The following is a 20,739-nucleotide window of genomic DNA, read 5'->3' as shown; positions in this document are numbered from 1 at the left end:
AGTGTTTAATTTTATGTTTTCTTTGATATCTGCATTTAAGTGTTTCAAAATTTTATATACATTGGGCCTTATTTTATATAAATCGTGTTCTAAATTAGAAACAAATTTGTTCCATGATTCTCTTTGTTTTTTTTCTGACTTCTCTTTTAGCTATGGCTCTTATTCTTTTATATTCTATTTCATCTTCTAATCTTTTACTGCTTAACCATTTGTGATAGGCTTCTTTTTTCTTTTTGATTATTTCTTTCATTGTATCATCCCAGATCTTCAGTTTTTTCCTTTTATTGAATTTTTTGGTCTTTCCTTAGCTTTCATTTGCTGCTGCATTTAGTATCGTTTTTATATTAAGCCATTCTATTTCTATTTCTTCATTTTGTTTTATTTTGTCTAGATATTGGTTAATTCTTTGTTCATATAGCCATTGTACATTTGTGTCATTCAATAGTCTAGTTTTATAAACAAATGTTTCAATTTTTCTTTCTGTTCTTGTTACTTGTAGCATTTAGGTGGTAATGTTAATTTTATTTTAACAAGGAAGTGGTCACTGCTTATTTTATATCCTCTGTGAACTCTAACATCTAGTGAAAATTTTGATGTCTTTTCATTTAGTATAAAGTAATCTAATTGATTTCCATCCTCTTGCTGCCCAAGTATATTTATGTATGTCTTTATATTTATAGAAGGAATTCATTATTTTTAGGTTATTATAAACTACAAAGTCAAATCAATTTTTTACCATTCCTGTTTAGAGTATGTTCTCCATGTATTCCTATATTATTATTAATTTTCGTGTTTCCAATTCTTGCATTTAATTCTCCTGCTAAAATTATGTAATCTTTTTTATTTATGTTATTATATATGTTTTGTAGCTGATTATAAAAATCAATATTATCTTGTTCTCTCCCCTCTTCTGGGGCATATAAACCAATTATTGTTAAATAGCCTCTATCTATTTTTATTCTAGCTTCTATTATTCTTTCATTCCATAATTTATAATGTTTTAACTGTTTTGAAAGGGAGTTATGAATCCAAATCATGACTCCTGCTTGTGCTCTTTGGTCTCTGTCAACTCCACTGTATATCACATTAAAATTTTCAGTTCTCGTGGTTCCTTTTAATTTTTTTTTTGTTTCAGTGATTACTGCTATTTTAAAATTTCTTTCATTTAATAATTGGTCTAATTCTATTTCTTTATATGCTATTCCTCTTACATTCCAGTTTGCTATGTGTATTATATTTTTCCGTTTCCATTTTTGTTTTACCTTTTCCATTCCAGGGTTGTTTCCTATAGATTCAATCCGATTATCTTTTTCTGTCAGCTTACTAGTAGAATTATGTTCTCCATGTCAGGGGACTAGCCTGACGATGGAATAGTTCAGTGGTAGGGCTACTACCTTAAGGCTTTTGAACTAGCCTTCTTCTGAATTTAAACCCATAGGAGGAATAGGGTATATTGAAGGGGGAAACAGTAGATTATAGAGGAATTATAGTAAGATTTATAGAGAGGGCATAGTTGTAATGCCAGAAATGAAAAGACCCCATGGCCCTCGAGTACTCTAATAGCATAGGGGTCATAAAATAAGAAGAGTTGGCTGATAAGCCCATATAGGAAAGATTAAAGTAAGTGGATCTTCCTCAAAATAGTAGAAGGAGAGGATAGATCCAGCTAGGGATCCATGGGAGCGCTGCTTCCCTTACAATCAAGATGATTGCCCTATTGGTCCACGAGTCCTTATTCATTATATTCGGACCATCCCACCATATACACACACACGCACGCACACACACACGCACACATGGTGGGCTCCCCTATCCGCCACCCAGGGGACGTGCTCTCTAGGGGTTACAGGGTCCCCCTTTTCTTTCTGTAAACTACCAAAATATCCCACTGCTCCCATTGATTATTAGCAGTTCTTTCAAGTCCCCAGAAGGGCATACTCTAATTTTGTGCCAATCTTCATAGATGGCTCAAAATTGAAGGACCTAGTGGGATCTTCTATTGTCTTTTCTGAGAGCATTATATCTGCATAAATCTCACTAGACTGTAATAACTTTAGATCTGAGCTGTATGCCATAGTGCTTGCTTTAAAGATTGCATTGTTACCAAAGGTGCATAATATATAGATTCAAAGAGCTCTTTATAGGCAATAGAAGACTAGAGCTACAGAAACATCCAGTGTTCTCAAACCAACATGTTCATTGTCAGTCATTATTATTATTATTATTTTATCATCATTATCATCATCCAACCTCCATGGAGTCAGAGCCACATCGTGGAAGGTGCACACTATCACAAAATTCATCTAACCATTCCTTAAACTGACTCGATGTGTCTACATTCACAGCACACACACACTCAGGCAATGCATTCCACTCACTAACCACTCTCCATGCAAAGAACTGGCTCCTCACTCCTCTGCTCACACCCTCTTTATACAGTTTCCAGCAATGGCCCCTTGTACTACTCCCCACCCCTCTCCCATTCTATGAAAAATCTATTCCATGTCAACCTGATAACAACCCCTTACTAGCTTATAGATCTCAATCATATCCCCCCCCTCCTCCTATTCACAAGGCTTTGCAATTTACATTCTCTCAATCTGTCCTCATACTCCACATTTCAAAGACCACTGACCACCTTTGTGGATCTTCTCTGGACCCTTTCCAACATATCCTCGTCACCATGAAAACTCAGTGACCGAATCTGTGCAGAGCAATCCATATGATAACCTCTCTATTTCTGCATTTCAGGCTCCTCCACATCATTGCCATTATCTGATGTGCTGTCTTCATAACAATTGCAATGTGGCCTCTGAATGTCAGGTCCTTGTCCACATTACTACTAGATTTCTCATCTCCTCTAATTCCTTTAAAGTTTCCTCACCAAGTATGTACTTTGCATCACATCATTCCTTACCAAATATCAAAACCTTAACTTCACAATACTGAACTGACCTGACAGTTCCACTTACCTGTCCATTCATGCAATCTATTCAAGTCCTCTTGTAAGGTCATAACATCTGCTTGACTTGCATTGCTCTCCCCAGTTTTGCATCATCTGAAAACAGCTGCATATCACTAGTTAAACCAATCCCAATATCATTAACATACAAATAGAACAACAATGGCCCCAAAACTGACTCCTGCAGTGCACCACTAGTGACCTTTCTCTTTTTGGATATCACATCCCCATATACAACTTTCTGATACCTATCCGACAGCCAGTCACTGATCCAACTCGGAAGTCTGTTATCCAATCCCATCTGTTTCAGTTTGTTTAAGAGCTTGTCATGTGGCAGTCTCTCAAAAGCCTTTGCAAAATCTAAGTACACAACTGTATATGCATCTCCTCTGTCCAAGGTATTTGTCACCTTGTGATAGTACCTAAGTAAGTTAGTAAAACATGATCTCCCTTTAACAAACTCATGATGATAACCACAGAGAATACTACTGTTATCAACCCATTTCTGTATCCTACTTTTCAGTAGGATACAGAAATGGGTTGATAAGTAGCGGAACAATTATGTTCTGCTACTGTTATATGTTGTTATTATTATTATTTTTCCGGGAAACTCCAAGGAGTCGACAGACTCATCGAGGGAGGCCCTAACATCATGTCTGGAACAACTATTCAACATTCACACAGTATCTATCATACCTCACATTGAACTCATTCACGGTCATAGCACCCACAACAGACTCTGGCAGCTTATTCCACTCATTCACCACTCTCCAAGTAAAAAACCTAGCTCTAACACCCTTGTCAACCACGCTCTTGCCCAGCTTCCATGCATGGCCCCTAGTCCTCCCACCACCAGTCATTTTCAAAAATATCTTCTGGATCAATCTTATAAAAACCCTTCAGTAATTTGAATGTCTCAATCATATCATCCCTCCTTCGCCTATCGTCCAATTTCTGCAACCCACAAATCTTCAACCTATTCTCATAAGGTTCATTCCACAGACCTGCTATCATCTTGGTCACTCGTCTCTGGACCCTCTCCACTTCCTCCCCATCACGAAGAAACCCTGGTGCCCATAACTGGGCACAGAAGTCCATGTTCCACTACTATTTATGTAGTGGAACAATTTTATCCTCCTTTCACTGACTTGGCACCTGTGGTGTTGTAAGACTTAAACTCTTATTTAACTAGCATGTCAATTCCTTGGAACATTCCTTTAAGATGTATGGTGATTTGTCATCAGATCCTATTGCCATATTGACATCAAGCTTATGTATTTCTTCAAATACCTCCAGCTCATCACAATTAAGTCATCCTCTCCTATGTCCCCTACACTTAAGTTTCTTATTATTCCACCCTGATCAGGATGAAACACTTATAAATTGATCACTGAATACCTCAACAATGTCTTCTGCAGCAATTATCATTCTATCGTTTTTATCCATTATCATGATCATGATAATCGGTAAAAATGATATCATGATCCTCTCTAGGTTTTTTTTTTGCCTGATGTGCCAATTTCTGCTCATACTGCACTTTTGTTTTCCTTGCTAACTGAATAACTCTCCTGGTATGTTCTTTCTACTCTTCATGTAACTGATTATTACCATTATTCATCTCATACTGCCTCTAAAGAACCTTCTTCTTCTTCTTCCTGATTTCATGCTTAAGCTGCTCATTCATCCATTTTACAACTACCTTATTCAGCCTTTTGGTCTGTGGAACATTCATATATTGATGCTGTTATGAATTTCTTTGTCAATTCCCAAGCAGCATTTATTTCCTTACTGCTCAACTCCTCTTTCTATGTTATAGCTCCGAGCTGTCTTCTAAGCTAGTCATAATCGCTATCCTTAGAATTCCATATATATCCTTTCCTCACAAAAGTCTGTATATGGCTTGCCACAACTCAGTTGATCTCTTCATGAACACTCTCACCAACTGGAGGAAAGTGTGCAACTCCACTCACAGTTACATCCTCGGATGAAATCATCAGATCTAAAACTCTCTATCCTCACATGCTCTCCTTTACATACTGCCTGAGATAATTATCTCTCAAGATCTTGAGATATTGATTTTTCTTATTCCCAAATGCTATCTGTTCATTCCAATTTATACTACCATAATTAAAATCACCCATAATAATTACCCTTCCTTTGTTCAATAATCCAAGTTGTTTATACATTTATTCATCACGATCCTCCACATTTCCCAGCCTATAACAACATCCAACTACATATGTCTTCCTGTCAATCTCCCCATGATTTCTCTCTTTCTTATATACCTTATGTGGAATTAATTCCTCTGCCATCATCAGTAGCACTCCCCCCCCCTTCTTGTCCTTTCTATCCTCATGAAAAATATATATTCTTCCATGTCTATTCTCATTGGAATATCATCTTCACTCAACCATGTTTTACTGATTCCAATGATTTGGGGGTGAATAAACTCATTCAGTGAAACCATTTCATCTCTCTTATTTCTGATACTTCTTGCATCTGTAAACAAACACAGTAATTCATTTTTAGATGTATAACCACTCTTTCTTTTATAAAGATGTATAACCTTAAACTTAAACAAAGATGTATAACCAGTTCTATCCAAGCCACTTGTTGGTTGTGATTTCTCCACCACAGTTCTTTCTTTTAATGTTGCGCGGTGATCAGCATTCATTTTAGAAATTATGGACTTTACAACCATGTTATAAATAACTATTTTAATTTCCCGATGTTTCGACCTTCATATGAAGGTCATCATCAGGAGTACATACAAGAACAAGCTGAGTTACATTTCACACAGTAAGCTAAAGAAACAATGATTTGATCACTAGTTATTCTACTGGCATGACCTCTCTAATGAAAAAAAAAAAATACGGATAAAATTACAAATTAATTAATTATTTAAAAATTACATCAAAACTAAATTCTGTTTAAGATAACATGAGAAAAACATTCTTTCTTATAGATAGTTTTCTTACAGTAACAATGATGTCCTATTTTTAACATTACAATTGTTATATTAGATTTAGGATTCTTGGTTATCTACAGTCCTGTTTATAGTTAACTCTTAAGGAGAAAGGTTCCATGGATAGAATATGTGCCTTCCATATGCTTGGGATTTTTAGACCATCATTATTGTTCAGATTGGGGCGATTGATAAGAATCTCACAGGCTTCCTTAAACTTGCGTTCATACTATGTTTTGGTGTGATTTAAACAACTGGTTATTTTCCAGCTAATTCTATGTAAAGTGTTCAGAGCATGATCAGAAAGGCCAGCTTCACCATAGTTATTATATTTAATGTGTCATTTATGCTCCTTTTGTCTGATAGGAATTGTGCATCCTGTTTCCCCTATATATGGTAGATTACAAGTGCAATAAATACAGTATACTCCAGGATGGGCCAGTGGAGGGACTGGGTCTTTGGATGAGTTGAGTAAGCTTTTTAATTTTGCAGGGGGTTTAAAGGTGGCTTTGAGATTGTATTTCTGTAGCATTCTGTTTATTTTATCTGATGTCCATTTAATGTAAGGAATGATTATAGTTTTATTGTAGTCTAGTTTATCTTTGTGTTTTATTTTGGTGTAGAGAATTTTGTTAATAGTGTTTTGGTTGTGACCATTTTTTTTAGAAAAGTATTGCTGATAACTTTAAATTTGTCTTTCAGCGCTTGTTCATTGGAGCAGTTCTTCAAAGCCCTGTTTTTTAGAGTATTAATGACACCTAGTTTTTGTGTTGGGTGGTGGTCCACAAGTTTATAATCAGTGCTATCCAAGCCACTTGTTGGTTGTGATTTCTCCACTTTCACCACTGGTTTATAACCAGTGCTATCCAGCCACTTATTGATTGTGATTTCTCCACTACACCTGCCCAATCACCTTTATCACCACTTACCACATATATCTGCTCCATCTCAACTTCTCCTCCCATATCGCAATATATTTCATCTTCATACATGTGTTCACTGCCACTTTTAACATCTACTATCCCTATGCCATGTCTCTCTGTCCACCTAGGCTCTCTCTCTCTGTTTCTCTGTTCCTCTTGCATTTCCATTCTCTTTTCGTCTCTTGCTCTACTACTGTTTTAATGACCAAGCACTTCTGCTTCTTCATTTTGGAAGCTAGGTTATGAAAATTGCATTTTGATTTACGCTTCTGTTAGATTCCAGGCCAGATTGGGATCGAGGGAAATGAGGCTGCAGATACTGCAGCTGGGTTAGTTTGTTTCTTAAGCATCCATGATCTGCCTTTATCCTACACTGATTACAGGAAGCTCCTCAGACACAAACTTTTATCCCAGTGGCACTAGTAATAGTAGACTGAAATTAAATAGCAGCAGTCTGGTCTGTGCAGGGACAGTAAAGAGGAAGATATTCTTCTCAGTTTTGCATCATCATCTTACATGCTTATTATCTGTTGAGGGCACAATCATGATTTCAGTTAGTTTCATAACCTGTTTGAGCCCTATACACTCAAGCATATTTTATCAGCCTCATCTAGTGTTAACCTGGTTTATAAATTTTTGCAGAGCATTAATGTTTACCATCTCATATAAATATGACTGTTAGTTTTTTTTAGTTTAATATATTGTATATATGATTTAAAAAATCCAGTTTTTATGAATGTTTTATGAATTTTATTACTTTTTTATACTTTTGACATCTGTTTTATACACATCTTTGATATCTACCCTTCTACACTAAATTTTATCTGTTTATGCCATTTTACTTATTTATTACCTTGTGTATTTCTAAGAAATGTTTTGTTTATTTTTATATAGAGATTTTAGATCTATATATGCTTCTTATTTATTACATGAGTTCTGGTGCAGCATGACCATATATGTCCTTTCACTATTAATCCTAAAAACAAACAAACAAACAAGCTCAGATATTCCTACATTCCCACACCAATTTCCCTGCTTTGTGACAGAGAAAAACCTTAGTTTCTGAATTTTTATTTTGCTGAAACTTGTTTTAAAGTGTAAAATTCCAGCACTTTAAATTAGTATTAATTTGGAAAAGTTAGTAAAAGCTCGTATACAGAGATGGATTGACAACAAATGTCTACTTTGCCGTGAACAGGATGTGTTTACCAAGGGAAGGTCATGTTTGAGCATCTTGGTCACATTTTATAATAATGTTACTGTTGAGTTAGACAAGGGGAATAGATACACCATGATACTTTTAGACTTTGCTAAGGCGTTTAACAGGATACAGCTTGTAAGACTCTGTTGTATAAATTAGAAAATACGGGATTGGATTATAATTATTATAATCATATTATAAATATTATAGTCCTATTAGCTTGGATAAGAGGATGACTAACTGACAAATATCAAAACTTGGTATATGCTGAATGTGAATCTGCAAGATTTAAGGTGACCAGTGTTGTACCACAGGAATCAGTCCTTGGTCCATTAGTATAAAGAGGACCGGAAAGTAATCAATTTTTTGAACTACATTTTTAATATAAATTTTATTAAAGAACAAATTAACATTATTCAATTCTATAATCGCCATCGTTAATTATAACCTTATTCCAACGATCTACTAAGTTTAGAATTCCTTTTTTGAAAAAATTTTTTCTTTGGAGGCAAAATATGATATCAAACTCCTTTGGACATCATCTTGCGAACGGAAGGTTTTATTTCTTATCCTGTGTTCTAAGGACCTGAATAAGTGATAGGGACTAGAGGCAATATCCTGCGAATATAGAGGATGTGGAAGAAGTTCCCATCCTAACTGCCTAATTTTTTCTTGAGTCATTCTTGCAGAATGTGGTTTTGCATTATCTTGCTGCAAAATTACCCCTTTTCGATTGACAAGCGCAGGACATGTGATTAACAATGCTTGATGTAGTTGCTCTAATTGTTCACAGTAGATGGCTGCTGTGATAGTCTTACTTTGTTCCATGAGTTCGTAATGAATAATTCCATGAATATCCCACTAAACGCACAACAGAAACTTTTGTGGATGAAGTCCACCTTTAGGTGTTGGAATTGGAGTTTGATTTGGAGAATGCTACTGTTTTCTGTGTTTATTATTCTTATACAGTACCCATTTTTTGTCACCAGTTACAACTCGTTCCAAAAAGGAGTCATTTTGTTGTCTGTCAGCAATGAATTGCAAATCTCCCGTCTCTGTGTTTTATTGTTTTCTGACAGTTCATGCAGTACCCATACATCCTGTTTAAGAACCTTGCCACTCTTATGTAAGTGCTCTTGGACAGTTGAACATGATGAATTGAGTTTCTCTGCTAATTCTTGTATGGTTTGTTTTGGATCTGATTCAACGAGAGTCTTAAGAGCATCGTCATCTAGAGTAAGAGGTCTTCCAGATCAAGGACGATCAGAGGGATCAAAATTTTTTTCTGCAAATCTCCTAAACCATCGCTGACATTTGTTAACCTTCAATACATCTCCATAAGTTGAGCAAATGATTTTGGTAGCCTTGGTAGCATTCTTTCCTTGGTGAAACAAAAAGAGCATACAATGACGTAAATGGTGCTCTTCAACTTTAAAGTTCGCAAAAATCCATATTAAAAAAAATAATCTAAAATTAAAAAAAAAACAGATTTTTTAAATAAAAAAGTAATGTTAATATTTAAATAAAAATCAAATTTAATAAGTTATGTGTTATTTAAGAAAAAGCAATCAGCTAAAAATTACCTATTAAAAATAATTGATTACTTTCCGGTCCCCCTTATATTTAGTCTTTACATTAATGACATTAGGAAGGATTTGACATGTGACATACAGCTGTCTACTGGTGATGCAAAGATAGACATTATTATCAGGAATATGACTGATGTGCAGCACTTACAGAATGATTTAAATAAGCTAGAATTGTGACATCTGAAAATGGCTGTCAGTTCAATATTAATAAATACAAAATCATTGACTTCAGTGTAATCAGATATAGAATGTCATATTATATTGTGTGGGATTATGCTAGAAGAAACTGATGCTCCCTAGGGGTCTCTAAGTTTTAGTAAATAGGAAGTTGATGTTGAGTGGCCATATAGCAAAGATTGCAAATACAATTCAGAGGGTAATTGCAGTGTTGAAACAAACCTTAGCATGTAAGAATAAGGAAGTTGTCTTGTTTCTTTAGAAGTCCATGATACGACCTCTCCTGGACTATTGCGTGCAGGTCTGGTGTCTCCTGATTTCCGTAGCTGATGCAGTGGAGAAAATACAAAGGAGAGTGTTAAAGATGATATCAGAATTGTCAGATACAGATTATGAAGACTGATTGAGAATTTGTGGACCACAAATATTGACAAACAGGAGAAGTGATATGATTGAGACTTACAGACTTCAGAAAAGGTCATACCAGTAGACTGAAGTTTTCATTTTATGGAGAGTGGATAGATGATATGAGGGCATCTCCCTAAATCTGGAGATCTCTCTTAATAATAATAATGTTTCCTCAGCAATTGAGCATATCATTCTTTAATCAGAAAAAAAAATTTAGTTTTTTTTCAATACTAATTAGATGTAGTATACTGAAATTTTACATTTTGTAAATTTTATGTTTTTTCAGAAAAATAACTGCCCTTAATCTTGATTTAGAGAGTAGCCAAACAATAATTCTGCATTTGATCTCTTTCGTTTTTAGGATATCTTGATAATGATTGTAGAGTTCTTTGAGTCCTTCAGAAGGTGTAAAAGGTTATTAGACATATGTTTATTGTAAGTATTAAAATATGATTTTTTTTTCTTCCTCCTTCTGGTTCTATGTATTATCTTTTTCATACAATCAGTCTGATGACTTTTTTTTTTTTTTTTCAAACCAGTGAATTGTTGTTGGTTAGAGATTATTAATAATTAGTGTGAGCTATTAAAATTGATTTGATTCTTCTCTGAAGCTAATATATATTTTTATATATTAGAAGTTTATATATTAGAGGGCACATTACAAGTGTTGCAAGGGGTATACGTAGCATTGATGCTATGATAGGGAATATAAATCATTGGTCAGACCACATATATACCATTTTGCTCAAATTTGGTCATCTGGTTTTCATTGCATTATGGAAACATTGGAGATGAAGTAGAGACAAGTGAACAAGGCATTAACAGGGCTCTGGAATGTTGGTTATAGGAAACGTGGAGGAAATATAAATTGCAGAGTTTGGTGGATAGCTGGAAAAGAGGTGATACGATAGAAACATTTAAGTAGTTAGAGGATGTTATCAGATTAATACAGAAGGAATGATTAAAAGAATTGGAAGTGAGAGAGAAATAATAGAAACCATCCCTGAAAGTTGTGTAAAGATGTGATGAAGAGGGGTTGTGAGAGTAGATTTCTCAATGAAATTGAGAATGGTGGGTGAGTGGAATGCATTGTGAATGTTGGGAATATTTATAAGTTAAGGCTCAATATGATAGATGTGTGCCAATTAAGTGTGGACCTTCCACACTGAGTCTTCTGACTCAATGGAGGTTACTTTAATAATAATATTCAATCTATTTCTTTTTACTGGATATAACAAGCCAGTGAAATGCTCTCAGTGGTATTTCACTGGTATCGCTCATCTATCACTGCACAAACTGCTTCTTGTTATGGAGATTTTCATTTGCTCTTTATGAATATGACCTGTTATATTAATATTTAATACTGCTGTATTGTTGAGTAGCTGCAGAAACAGACCATTTATGTGAAAGTGGTTGGAATGAGTTCATGCAAGAAGGATCACTGACATGCTGGCCTCTCCTGTTTCAAATAGCATCAAGAATTTTTAAAGTATTTTTTGTGCCCCTTCAAAACTGAGAACTGTACTCTAAGATTGCACAGATTTGGGATTTGTATAGAATTAGTAGCTGAAAATGGACACTAAGTGTTTTGGAAGATGAAGTTATGGATGGTCTTTCTGTGTTTTTGCTAGGAAAAGCTAGAGGTATATGTTAGCCCAAAGAAGAAAGATTTAGGTCTGTCTGACAAGCTGGGTATTATCAAAGGTAAGAAATGTGAACTGGGTCTTGTTTATATCATATTAAGAGTATATCTGAATGCAATTATAAGTTATATTTTTGTTTTGTTTTATGATGCCGAGTGGTTAGCATATCCGCTCTCCAGCCAAAAGGCTGCAGGTTTGTATCCTGCCGTTTACGATTGACTGTGGTGATGGGCAGTAGATGATGTGGTTCACTGTAGTTGGTGGATTGTGGAGTGGTTGAGACATCGTAGAGTAAGTGCTCTCTCTCAGTGAGTCTTTGGACTCCTTGGAGGTGTCACATAATAATAATAATTGTTTATGATGGGGGGGGGGTTGTCAACATCTACCCTAAAGGTGAAATATGCAAGCTCTGCAGTAAGATACCAAGAATCTGTACCTATGAATAAACATTAGAACAAAACTAATAAAATCATTCAAGAAGTTCTGCTCAAATTCTTTTGGTGGAACAGGAAACATTGTGGAGAAGAGGATGTGAACCATGTGGAGAGGATGGGGGGAGAGAGAGAGAGAGTGTGTCAAGAAAATGAAAATTGGCTTTGCAATTAATAGTTAAAACCAGACTGACAGAATTTTTTCCTTAATTTTGTCATAAATAGTCAGTTTACAACCAAAAAAAATTAAAAAGAAGTAATTATTATCATTACCACAGATCATTTGCCAAAAAAATGAATCTTTCAACAAACATTTATAAACCTATTACTTGTTTAACAACAAGAATTGCTTCACTAGAGCATATCATTTAATCAGATAGACATTAATTTAGTTGTAATTGTAGTGATTGATATGAGAATATGTATATGAATAGAAGTGTTTAGAAAATTAAGAAATCTCAATTATGTACCAAAGATTTGCTGTTGGATTTCCTTTCTCAAAGGAAGTTGTGATTTGTAGATTATTCTTATGTTTTTTAGAATAGAATTAAACTAGGTATTAAATTAAGGGGATAAAAATCCCTTATTATTTTACAGCCAGTATGCGAAAATCTAAGATCGAAAAGTACGATCTATGAGTTTCATGCCGAAGAACTATCAACGAATCCAAGCGTAAGTGACCACTTGGTAGTACCACACCAAGGCAACTCGAAGCAAAGGTGGAGCAAGCTCCCTCACTATCATTAATATTTTCTCATAATGTGAAAACACAGCTCCTAGGAGATGTAATACTGCTTTACATTATAAGGAGAGGTCACTACCCAGACCGATTTCAACCTTTTTTGAGGTCTCATCAGTGAGCAGGTAGACCTGGATGATATCAAAGTTTAAGTGAAAAGAACTTACATACCTTCACTATATGAATGCCAGAGTGGTGTGCCCATATATATTATATTATAATTAAGATGAAAAGCCAAACGGCTATATTTTCTGGCAAAATTAATTAAATTAAGGGAATAAAAATCCCTTATTATTTTACAGCCAGTATGTGAAACTCTAAGATCGAAAACTATGATCTACGAGTTTCATGCCAAAGAACTGTCGGCCAATCCAAGCGTAAGTGACCACTTGCTAGTAGAAACTCGTAAATCGTAGTTTTCGATCTTAGAGTTTCGCATACTGGCTGTAAAATAATAAGGGATTTTTATCCCCTTAATTTAAATTAACTTCACCAGAAAATATAGCCGTTTGGCTTTTTATCTTAATTATAATATAATATATATGGGCACACCACTCTGGCATTCATATAGTGAAGGTATGTAAGTTCTTTTCACTTAAACTTTGATATCATCCAGGTCTACCTGCTCACTGATGAGACCTCAAAAAAGGTTGAAACCGGTCTGGGTAGTGACCTCTCCTCATAATGTAAAGCAGTATTACATCTCCTAGAAGCTGTGTTTTCACGTTATGAGAAAATATCAGTGATAGTGAGGGATCTTGCTCCACCTTTGCTTCGAGTTGCCTTGGTGTGGTACTACCAAGTGGTCATTTACGCTTGGATTCGTTCTTCGGCATGAAACTCGTAGATCGCAGTTTTCGATCTTAAAGTTTCGCATACTGGATGTAAAGGGATTTTTATCCCCTTAATTTAATTAAATTCACCAGAAAATATGGCCGTTTGGCTTTTCATCCTAAACTAGGTATTGTTTCTGGGAAAACTTTCATGCTACTCCTCTTAAACACTATTATTATTATTACGGCTATATATAGCCTGTTTTTGTTTAGGAGTGTCCCTTATTTTAAATACATTGGCTATTTTTACTCAAAAAAATTTATATATATATTTTAGGGCATTATGGGTGAGTATTGAAGGCAATTATAGCAGAATAAACGAGGAGGAAAAATTTTGTACATACCTTGTTTTGATACTAGGATGTCTTCAAATTCCATGTTCCTGCTGAAGGTTGTTTATCATAAGGGGGAAGGGAGCATGGTAGGGGGGTTGACGTGGGAAGAATAAATCGGAAACCCGGGTTTATTTTAATAATATATATTAAAATAAAGTGCCCTTAAACACAATATATTATTGTGTTTAAGGGCACTTTTTTTGGGGAGAAGGGGAAGGGTTTACTTTTGAAGACATCCTAGTATCAAACCAAGGTATAGTTCTCCCACCGTTTGTAGATCTCTCCTTGGCGTTTTGCCAAGAATAGTCAATTCATGCTGAAGGGGAGAAAGAAATGAAGGATGTACGAATTGGTCGCCAACATGCGAAATCACGTGCTTTCTTGTCTGTCTGTACTTAGCTTGATTTTTGTTGTCACATTTTTGCATTATTTTTTTATTATTAATTTGTATGATGGATCCAGTACAGTCAACAAGTTCTGTTGTTAAACGTTTCAGTAGCTCTTGCAAAAGAATATTGAATAATGTGCTGACATTCTGCGAAAAAGAATCGTCTCCTTGTTCCCCTTTCTCAAGTTATAAAATGTGCAAGTGCAATTGCGGATGTATCGGGATCGAGTGTTAAAAGAATTCGTAGGGAATCAAAAGATGAAGGCAAGCCAAAACTTAAATCTCCTAAAAAAAAAACGCCAGAGTAAAGAAAACTATCGAAACCGTAGCTTTGAATGATTTTGATGTAGACGTTATAAGAAGAACTATTCACGAATTTTATGTGGTCGAGAAAAGAGTGCCAACTGTTCCGAAATTGATTCCTGTCCTTAAAGAAAAAATTAATTTTCCTTGGAAAAGAGAAACTTTAAGGAAAATACTTCATGAAATCGGATTTTGTTTTAAAAAGTCCCAGAATAAAAGGAAACTTATCATGGAGTGAAGTGACATTGTTTTATCTAGAACGCAATATTTGAGAGCAATAAGACGTTTCAGGGAGGGAAAAAAACCGATTGTGTATCTAGATGAAACTTGGATTCATAGTAATTTAAATTATGGAAAATGTTGGCAGTATAAAGAAGAATGTGGAGTGCTACAAACCGGAAATGCCTCGCGGCGCATGATAATTTTGTGTCGGTTGGAGAAATGGGTTTTTTACTGAATTCAAACTTACTATACAAAGCCAATTACCATAAGCAAACGAATTCTATGATCTTCAAAAAGTGGGCAGAAGAAAAACTGATTCCAAACCTTCCTAAAAATGCTGTTGTTATAATTGATAAGGCTTCATATCACTCTATTCAATCAAACAAAGTTCCAAATTGGTCTAATAAGAAGCAAGTTCTTATGGATTGGCTCTCTGCAAATAACATTTCTCATTCCCCAGATATGTGAAAAATTGAATTGCTTAATTTGGTCAAAAGAAACTCGCCCACAACTAAACTATTTAAATTTGACACAACTCAAAGAGCATGGATTTCTAGCTGTGAGGCTACCACCATATCATTGCGATATTAATACTATTGAGTATGTTTGGGCAGAAGTGAAAAGTTTCATTCGCCATCGCAACATAACTGGAGATATTGACATGTCGAAACTTTTTAAGCTTTCAGAACAGGTGATTGAAAGTATTACAGTTCAAAACTGGGGAAAATATTGCTTTCATGTCACCTCATTGGAAAATATGTATTGGGACATTGATGGAATTATCGAAGAATTATGCAAACCTTTGGCAATCAGTTTAAGTGAAAGTGATGGCGATTCGGACACTGATTCAGATGACTATGAAGATTAAATGGATTTGATAATGGTATTTTTTTCCAACCTTTTTTTGCATGGGTTTGTTAAAAGAGTCACAACAAGTCATAAATAATCGGTTTAGGACATTAAAGTGTCTCAGTTCTCTCAACTGTAAGTTTAGAATATCTAAGTTCATTTGAAAAAATTTCTGTTTGTCTGTATAATTATTTTTATTTTATAGAAAACTTTCTTGCAAATAAACTTAGTTAAATTTTGTTTTATGCTATACCTTTTTTAATTTTGTTAATACTCTACATACATTTTTCCAACTGTTATACAAGCAAAATAGTTACACTTTAAAAACTACAATGTTCGTAAAAGAAAAGCTAAATTTTCCGACCTGTAATAATAAACAAACACATCCGAGAAGACAGATTGATTACCCTATTATCGGAATGGATTCTCCTTTTTCTGACATGCGCAGAAGGTGGGCAAAACTATATGTACAAAATCTTTTCTTTTATTCTGCTATAATTGCCTTCAGTACTCACCCATAATGCCCTAAAATATATACACCTGGTCATCGGCTTATGACCTATGTGACTTACGACCATCTGCACTTACGACCACAAAAAAAAAAATTAATTAATTAATTAATTAATAATAAATCAGGCAGCTGTGCATACGATAACTATGGGATACGATAGTTATTGTACAATAACCATCTCTCACACGCTCAGTTGCTTTCAAGCATCTGTTGCATATGGTGTATTAATTAAAATTCTACTGAAATACTACCCATAAAATGTCTAGTAAAAGGGAAATGCCTTAATCTACAGATACACCAGCTAAGAAGTCAAAGAAAACCATTGATTTTGAGTGTAAAATGAAAGTTATCCAGAAGTATGAAGGTGGAAAGAAAGTGAATAAGATAGCACGTGACTTGAAGTTATCACATTCCACGGTATCGACGATACTTAGGACAAAGAAAAAATTCGGGATGCTGTGAAAGGTTCCGCACCTATGAAGTCTACAATTTTAGCCAAACAACGACAGGGACCCATCCATGAAATGGAGAAATTGTTGTTTATGTGGATGGAAAAAACAATACAGAAAAAGTCACCCATGAGCCTTTGCACAGTGCAAGCAAAGGCTGGAAGTCTGTTTCAGAGTTTAAAATCACGTGCTGGAGACGATTACGCAGAAGATTTTCAGGCTAGTACCTAGTACTGGATGGTTTAAGCGTTTTTAAAAAAAAAATTGCTTTGCATAATGTACGTGTCACAGGAGAAGTGGGAAGTGCAGATGAAGCCCAAAAATTCGTTGATAGTTTCAACTCTTTAATCAATGAAGAAGGTTATCTACCAGAACAAATATTTAACGTAGATGAAACTGGCTTGCAATAGAAACACATGCCTAATCGTACGTACATACACCAAGAAGCAAAAAGGATGCCAGGATTCAAAGCTTTTAAGGATCCGTTGACTTTGTTGCTTGGTGGGAATGCCGCAGGTTTTAAGCTGAAGCCTTTTCTCATTTATTGTTCAGAAAACCCTCATGCATTTAGCACATCAACAAGCGCACACTGACCGTTTATTACCGTTCAAACCCTAAAGCTGGAATGACTCGAGCACTGTTCGAAGACTGGTTCATGAACTACTTTATTCTCCAGGCTCGTGAATATTGTGCAGAGAGAGGTATCCCTTTTAAGATTTTATTGATTATGGACAATGCCCCTGGCCACCCTCCTCATCTGGACGACCTTCAACATGATGTTAGAGTGGTTTTTATGCCACCTAACAACTGCTCTCATTCAACCCATGGATCAGGGTGCTATTTCAGCATTCGAGGCTTACTACCACAGAATGACATTCGCACAAGCTATCGAAGCGATAAATTCTGATGTTGATTTATCTTTGTGAGACTTTTGGAAGCAGTACTACATTCTTCAGTGTATCAAGAATATTTCGACCGCATGGGAATGTGTAACAAAGAATTGTTGTCGGGAATTTGGGAAAAGTGTCTGAAATGTTATGCGAATACATTTGAAGGATTTCAAAAAGGAGAGGAACTGGAAGTGATTACAGAAAAAATAGTTAAACTTGCAAAAAATCTTAAATTAGAATGTGAAATAGAAGACGTAGAGGAGTTGCTAGGTTGTGAAATATAAGAACTTTCAGATGAAGAATTGATTGAATTGGAAGCACAGAGAGTGTCAGAAGAAAAAGTGAGAGAGGAAGAAGAGAAAGAAGAGGAGCCAGAAAAGAAAGAAATTCGCTGCAAAGAGTTTATCAGATTCTTTTTCGCAACTGAATAAAGCTCTCGCCAGTTTCGAAGCAATGGACCCTAATGTCGAACGATTCACAAAGGTTGAACGTATCATTCAAGATGCTGCGTGTTGTTATCGTGAGATATATGAAGAAAAAAAGAAACAAACTGTTCAAACAAAGCTCAGCATGTTCCTCATCAAGAGAACATCTCCTTCCTTAACCCAAGAACATGACCCTGACGATCCACAACCCAGCACAAGCAAAGATTTAAAATTGATTTTGTAAATTTCATTTGTATTAATTTTTACATTAATTTTAGATTGTATTTTTGTGTTTACAGTACAGTATGTACAGTATTATTTTTCACATTATGTACAATATACATAATTATAAATTTAAAAGATTATAAAAATAAATTATAAAGATGATAAAAAGATTAGAAAGGTTAAAGAATACTGTTAATAAATATATGGCCCATATGCGACCAGATGGGCTTACGAGCTGTCAGCCAGAATGGAAGTCGGTCGTAAGTCGACGATTAAGTGTATATAAATTTTTTTGAGTAAAAATAGCCAATGTATTTAAAATAAGAGACACTCCTAAACAAAAACAGGCTATAATAGCCGTAATAATAATAGAATTTATAGAGTTTTACTGCTGAGGAAATAGAAGATAGCCAAAACTCTCCTTTCTTCCTTATTTTAAAATTATTTTTTATAATGTAAATAAAAAAAATCGTATACAAAACTTTACATTATTTGTTTCCAAATCAAGGTTATTCAAAATTGTGACACTTAAAAAATTATGTTTTATTTAAAATATTTCTCAGCATTTTTATAAAACTAAACATTCTGCATCTCCTTCAACATCCTTCAAAATATATCCACTTTATGGTAATATTTGAAACTGTATATACACATAGTCTTAGTAACTGGTCCAAGTTAAATTTGATATACTTTAAAGTCTTGATCAAAGAAAAGCTGGAGAGATTAGTGATATGTGTGGTAAAAGCAAACAGTATGAAAGCAACAAATAACTATATACAAAGCTACGGTGGAGCAAAAAAAAAAAAAAAATGCAAAAGCAGGTATAATGATTATAATTCTTAAATCTGTGAAGAAAAATATTGAATGTCTGCTGCACTAAAAGAATAATAGAAATTACTCAAAATATTAAGAGACTATATAACAATAATCAGTTCTTATGCACCAGAATTAGTGCTTATGCACCTTTATTCTTTTATAAAGAATTGCAGAATATCATAAATAAAACAAAACAGGCTATTTACTACTAACAGAAAATTTAAATGCTAGAATACCTGCAGTGATGATAATTTATCTGAGGATACGTTGACATTGGAAATAGCTTGGTTAAAAGAAATTATTAGGAAATCGACCAGGGAATTGGAAAAGGTGGAAAAACGTTTGTCTAAACCTTTGACAGGATAAGAAAGAGGATGACAACAAGAACAGGCAGGAAAATACTGAACATGGAAATCAAACGATTAATAACAACAAGGTAAGTCAGTTAATATCTAAGAAAAAAAGAGGTAATATGGTATGGTGACTCAATTTTAAAATTTGCCGGGAGAAAAATTAAAAATATAACAAACGTAATTGAAAACCAAAAAAGAAATTTAAAAAAATGGTAGTGTTGGTAGGTACTAATAATTTAAGTGGTGACAAACATAGTATGAGAGAAGTTATGAAAGGTCTGTTGGAAGAAGCGAGAATGAAATGTGAAAGAGTAAAAATTGTAGGATTACAACCTAGATATGATAGTACTGAGTTAAGAAGGAGGGTGATGATATCAAATGATTTCACGTGCAGGCTATGTAGACGATATGGATGTGAGTTTTTAGATGTGTGGGGTGTTTTTGATGGCAGAAAAGATTTGTATAAGAATGATGGCCTGCACTTGAATTCATTTGGCATCAGAAACCTGGAGAAATTACTTCTTGGTATGAGACCCAATATGGCTGGGGAGGGAAAAGAGAAAATTCTAGAATAGGACCAAATAGATTGCATATCTAATTATAAGAATAGGCTAGGTGGTAATTTATTATGTCTATACACAAATGCCAGGAACAAAATTTAGAAACAAAGGGGTTGAATTTGTTGCTTTATTGAATACAATGTGGCCTAATATTGTTGACATTAGTGAAACCTTCATCGGTAGGTGTCGCACTAATATGATCGTTGGCTTGTTGAGAGCTCCTGAAAAGATCAGTAGTATTTTATTATCATTGGCAATTATACTAGAATTTTACGTAGTGTTGTTGCTTTTCGTATCTTAGTGTGTCTGTGTGATTATTGTGTGTTTTCTGTGTTATGTTAAGTATTATTTTTAAGATAAGATAGCATCCACATGGCACCGATTAAAAAAAAAAAAATGGCGGCCAGGTCGCCATGCTTGTTTAAGAATTTTGATATAAAAGAGTTTATGCAATGTGCTGTCTGTGAGATGTATGCTTTGCAAAGAGCGGTTGGAGTCTGGTTAGATGGTGATAGTGGAGTAAATATGTGCAGAATGTGTAA

At 34.7% G+C, this 20,739-nt stretch overlaps 1 protein-coding gene across 3 annotated transcripts in view; it reads left to right on the top strand.

Annotated features, from left to right (window-relative positions):
• The window catches only part of LOC150096721 (uncharacterized protein KIAA2013 homolog), a 401,644-nt gene that overhangs the window by 29,969 nt on the left and 350,936 nt on the right, over positions 1 to 20,739 (top strand). For all 3 annotated transcript variants that reach the window (XM_090407839.1, XM_090407838.1, XM_090407840.1), the window contains exon 2: positions 10,587 to 10,660. In XM_090407839.1, the coding sequence (XP_090263965.1) occupies positions 10,599 to 10,660 (62 nt within the window). In that variant the 5' untranslated portion in view covers positions 10,587 to 10,598. The remainder of the gene's footprint in view (positions 1 to 10,586; positions 10,661 to 20,739) is intronic.

The sequence above is a fragment of the Typopeltis vanoorti genome, chromosome 18 (assembly GCF_054136105.1).
Source record: "Typopeltis vanoorti isolate ZY-2024b chromosome 18, IOZ_Tvanoo_1.0, whole genome shotgun sequence".
NCBI classification, from domain to species: Eukaryota; Metazoa; Arthropoda; class Arachnida; order Uropygi; family Thelyphonidae; genus Typopeltis; species Typopeltis vanoorti.
This window is presented reverse-complemented; position numbering and strand designations above follow the sequence as displayed.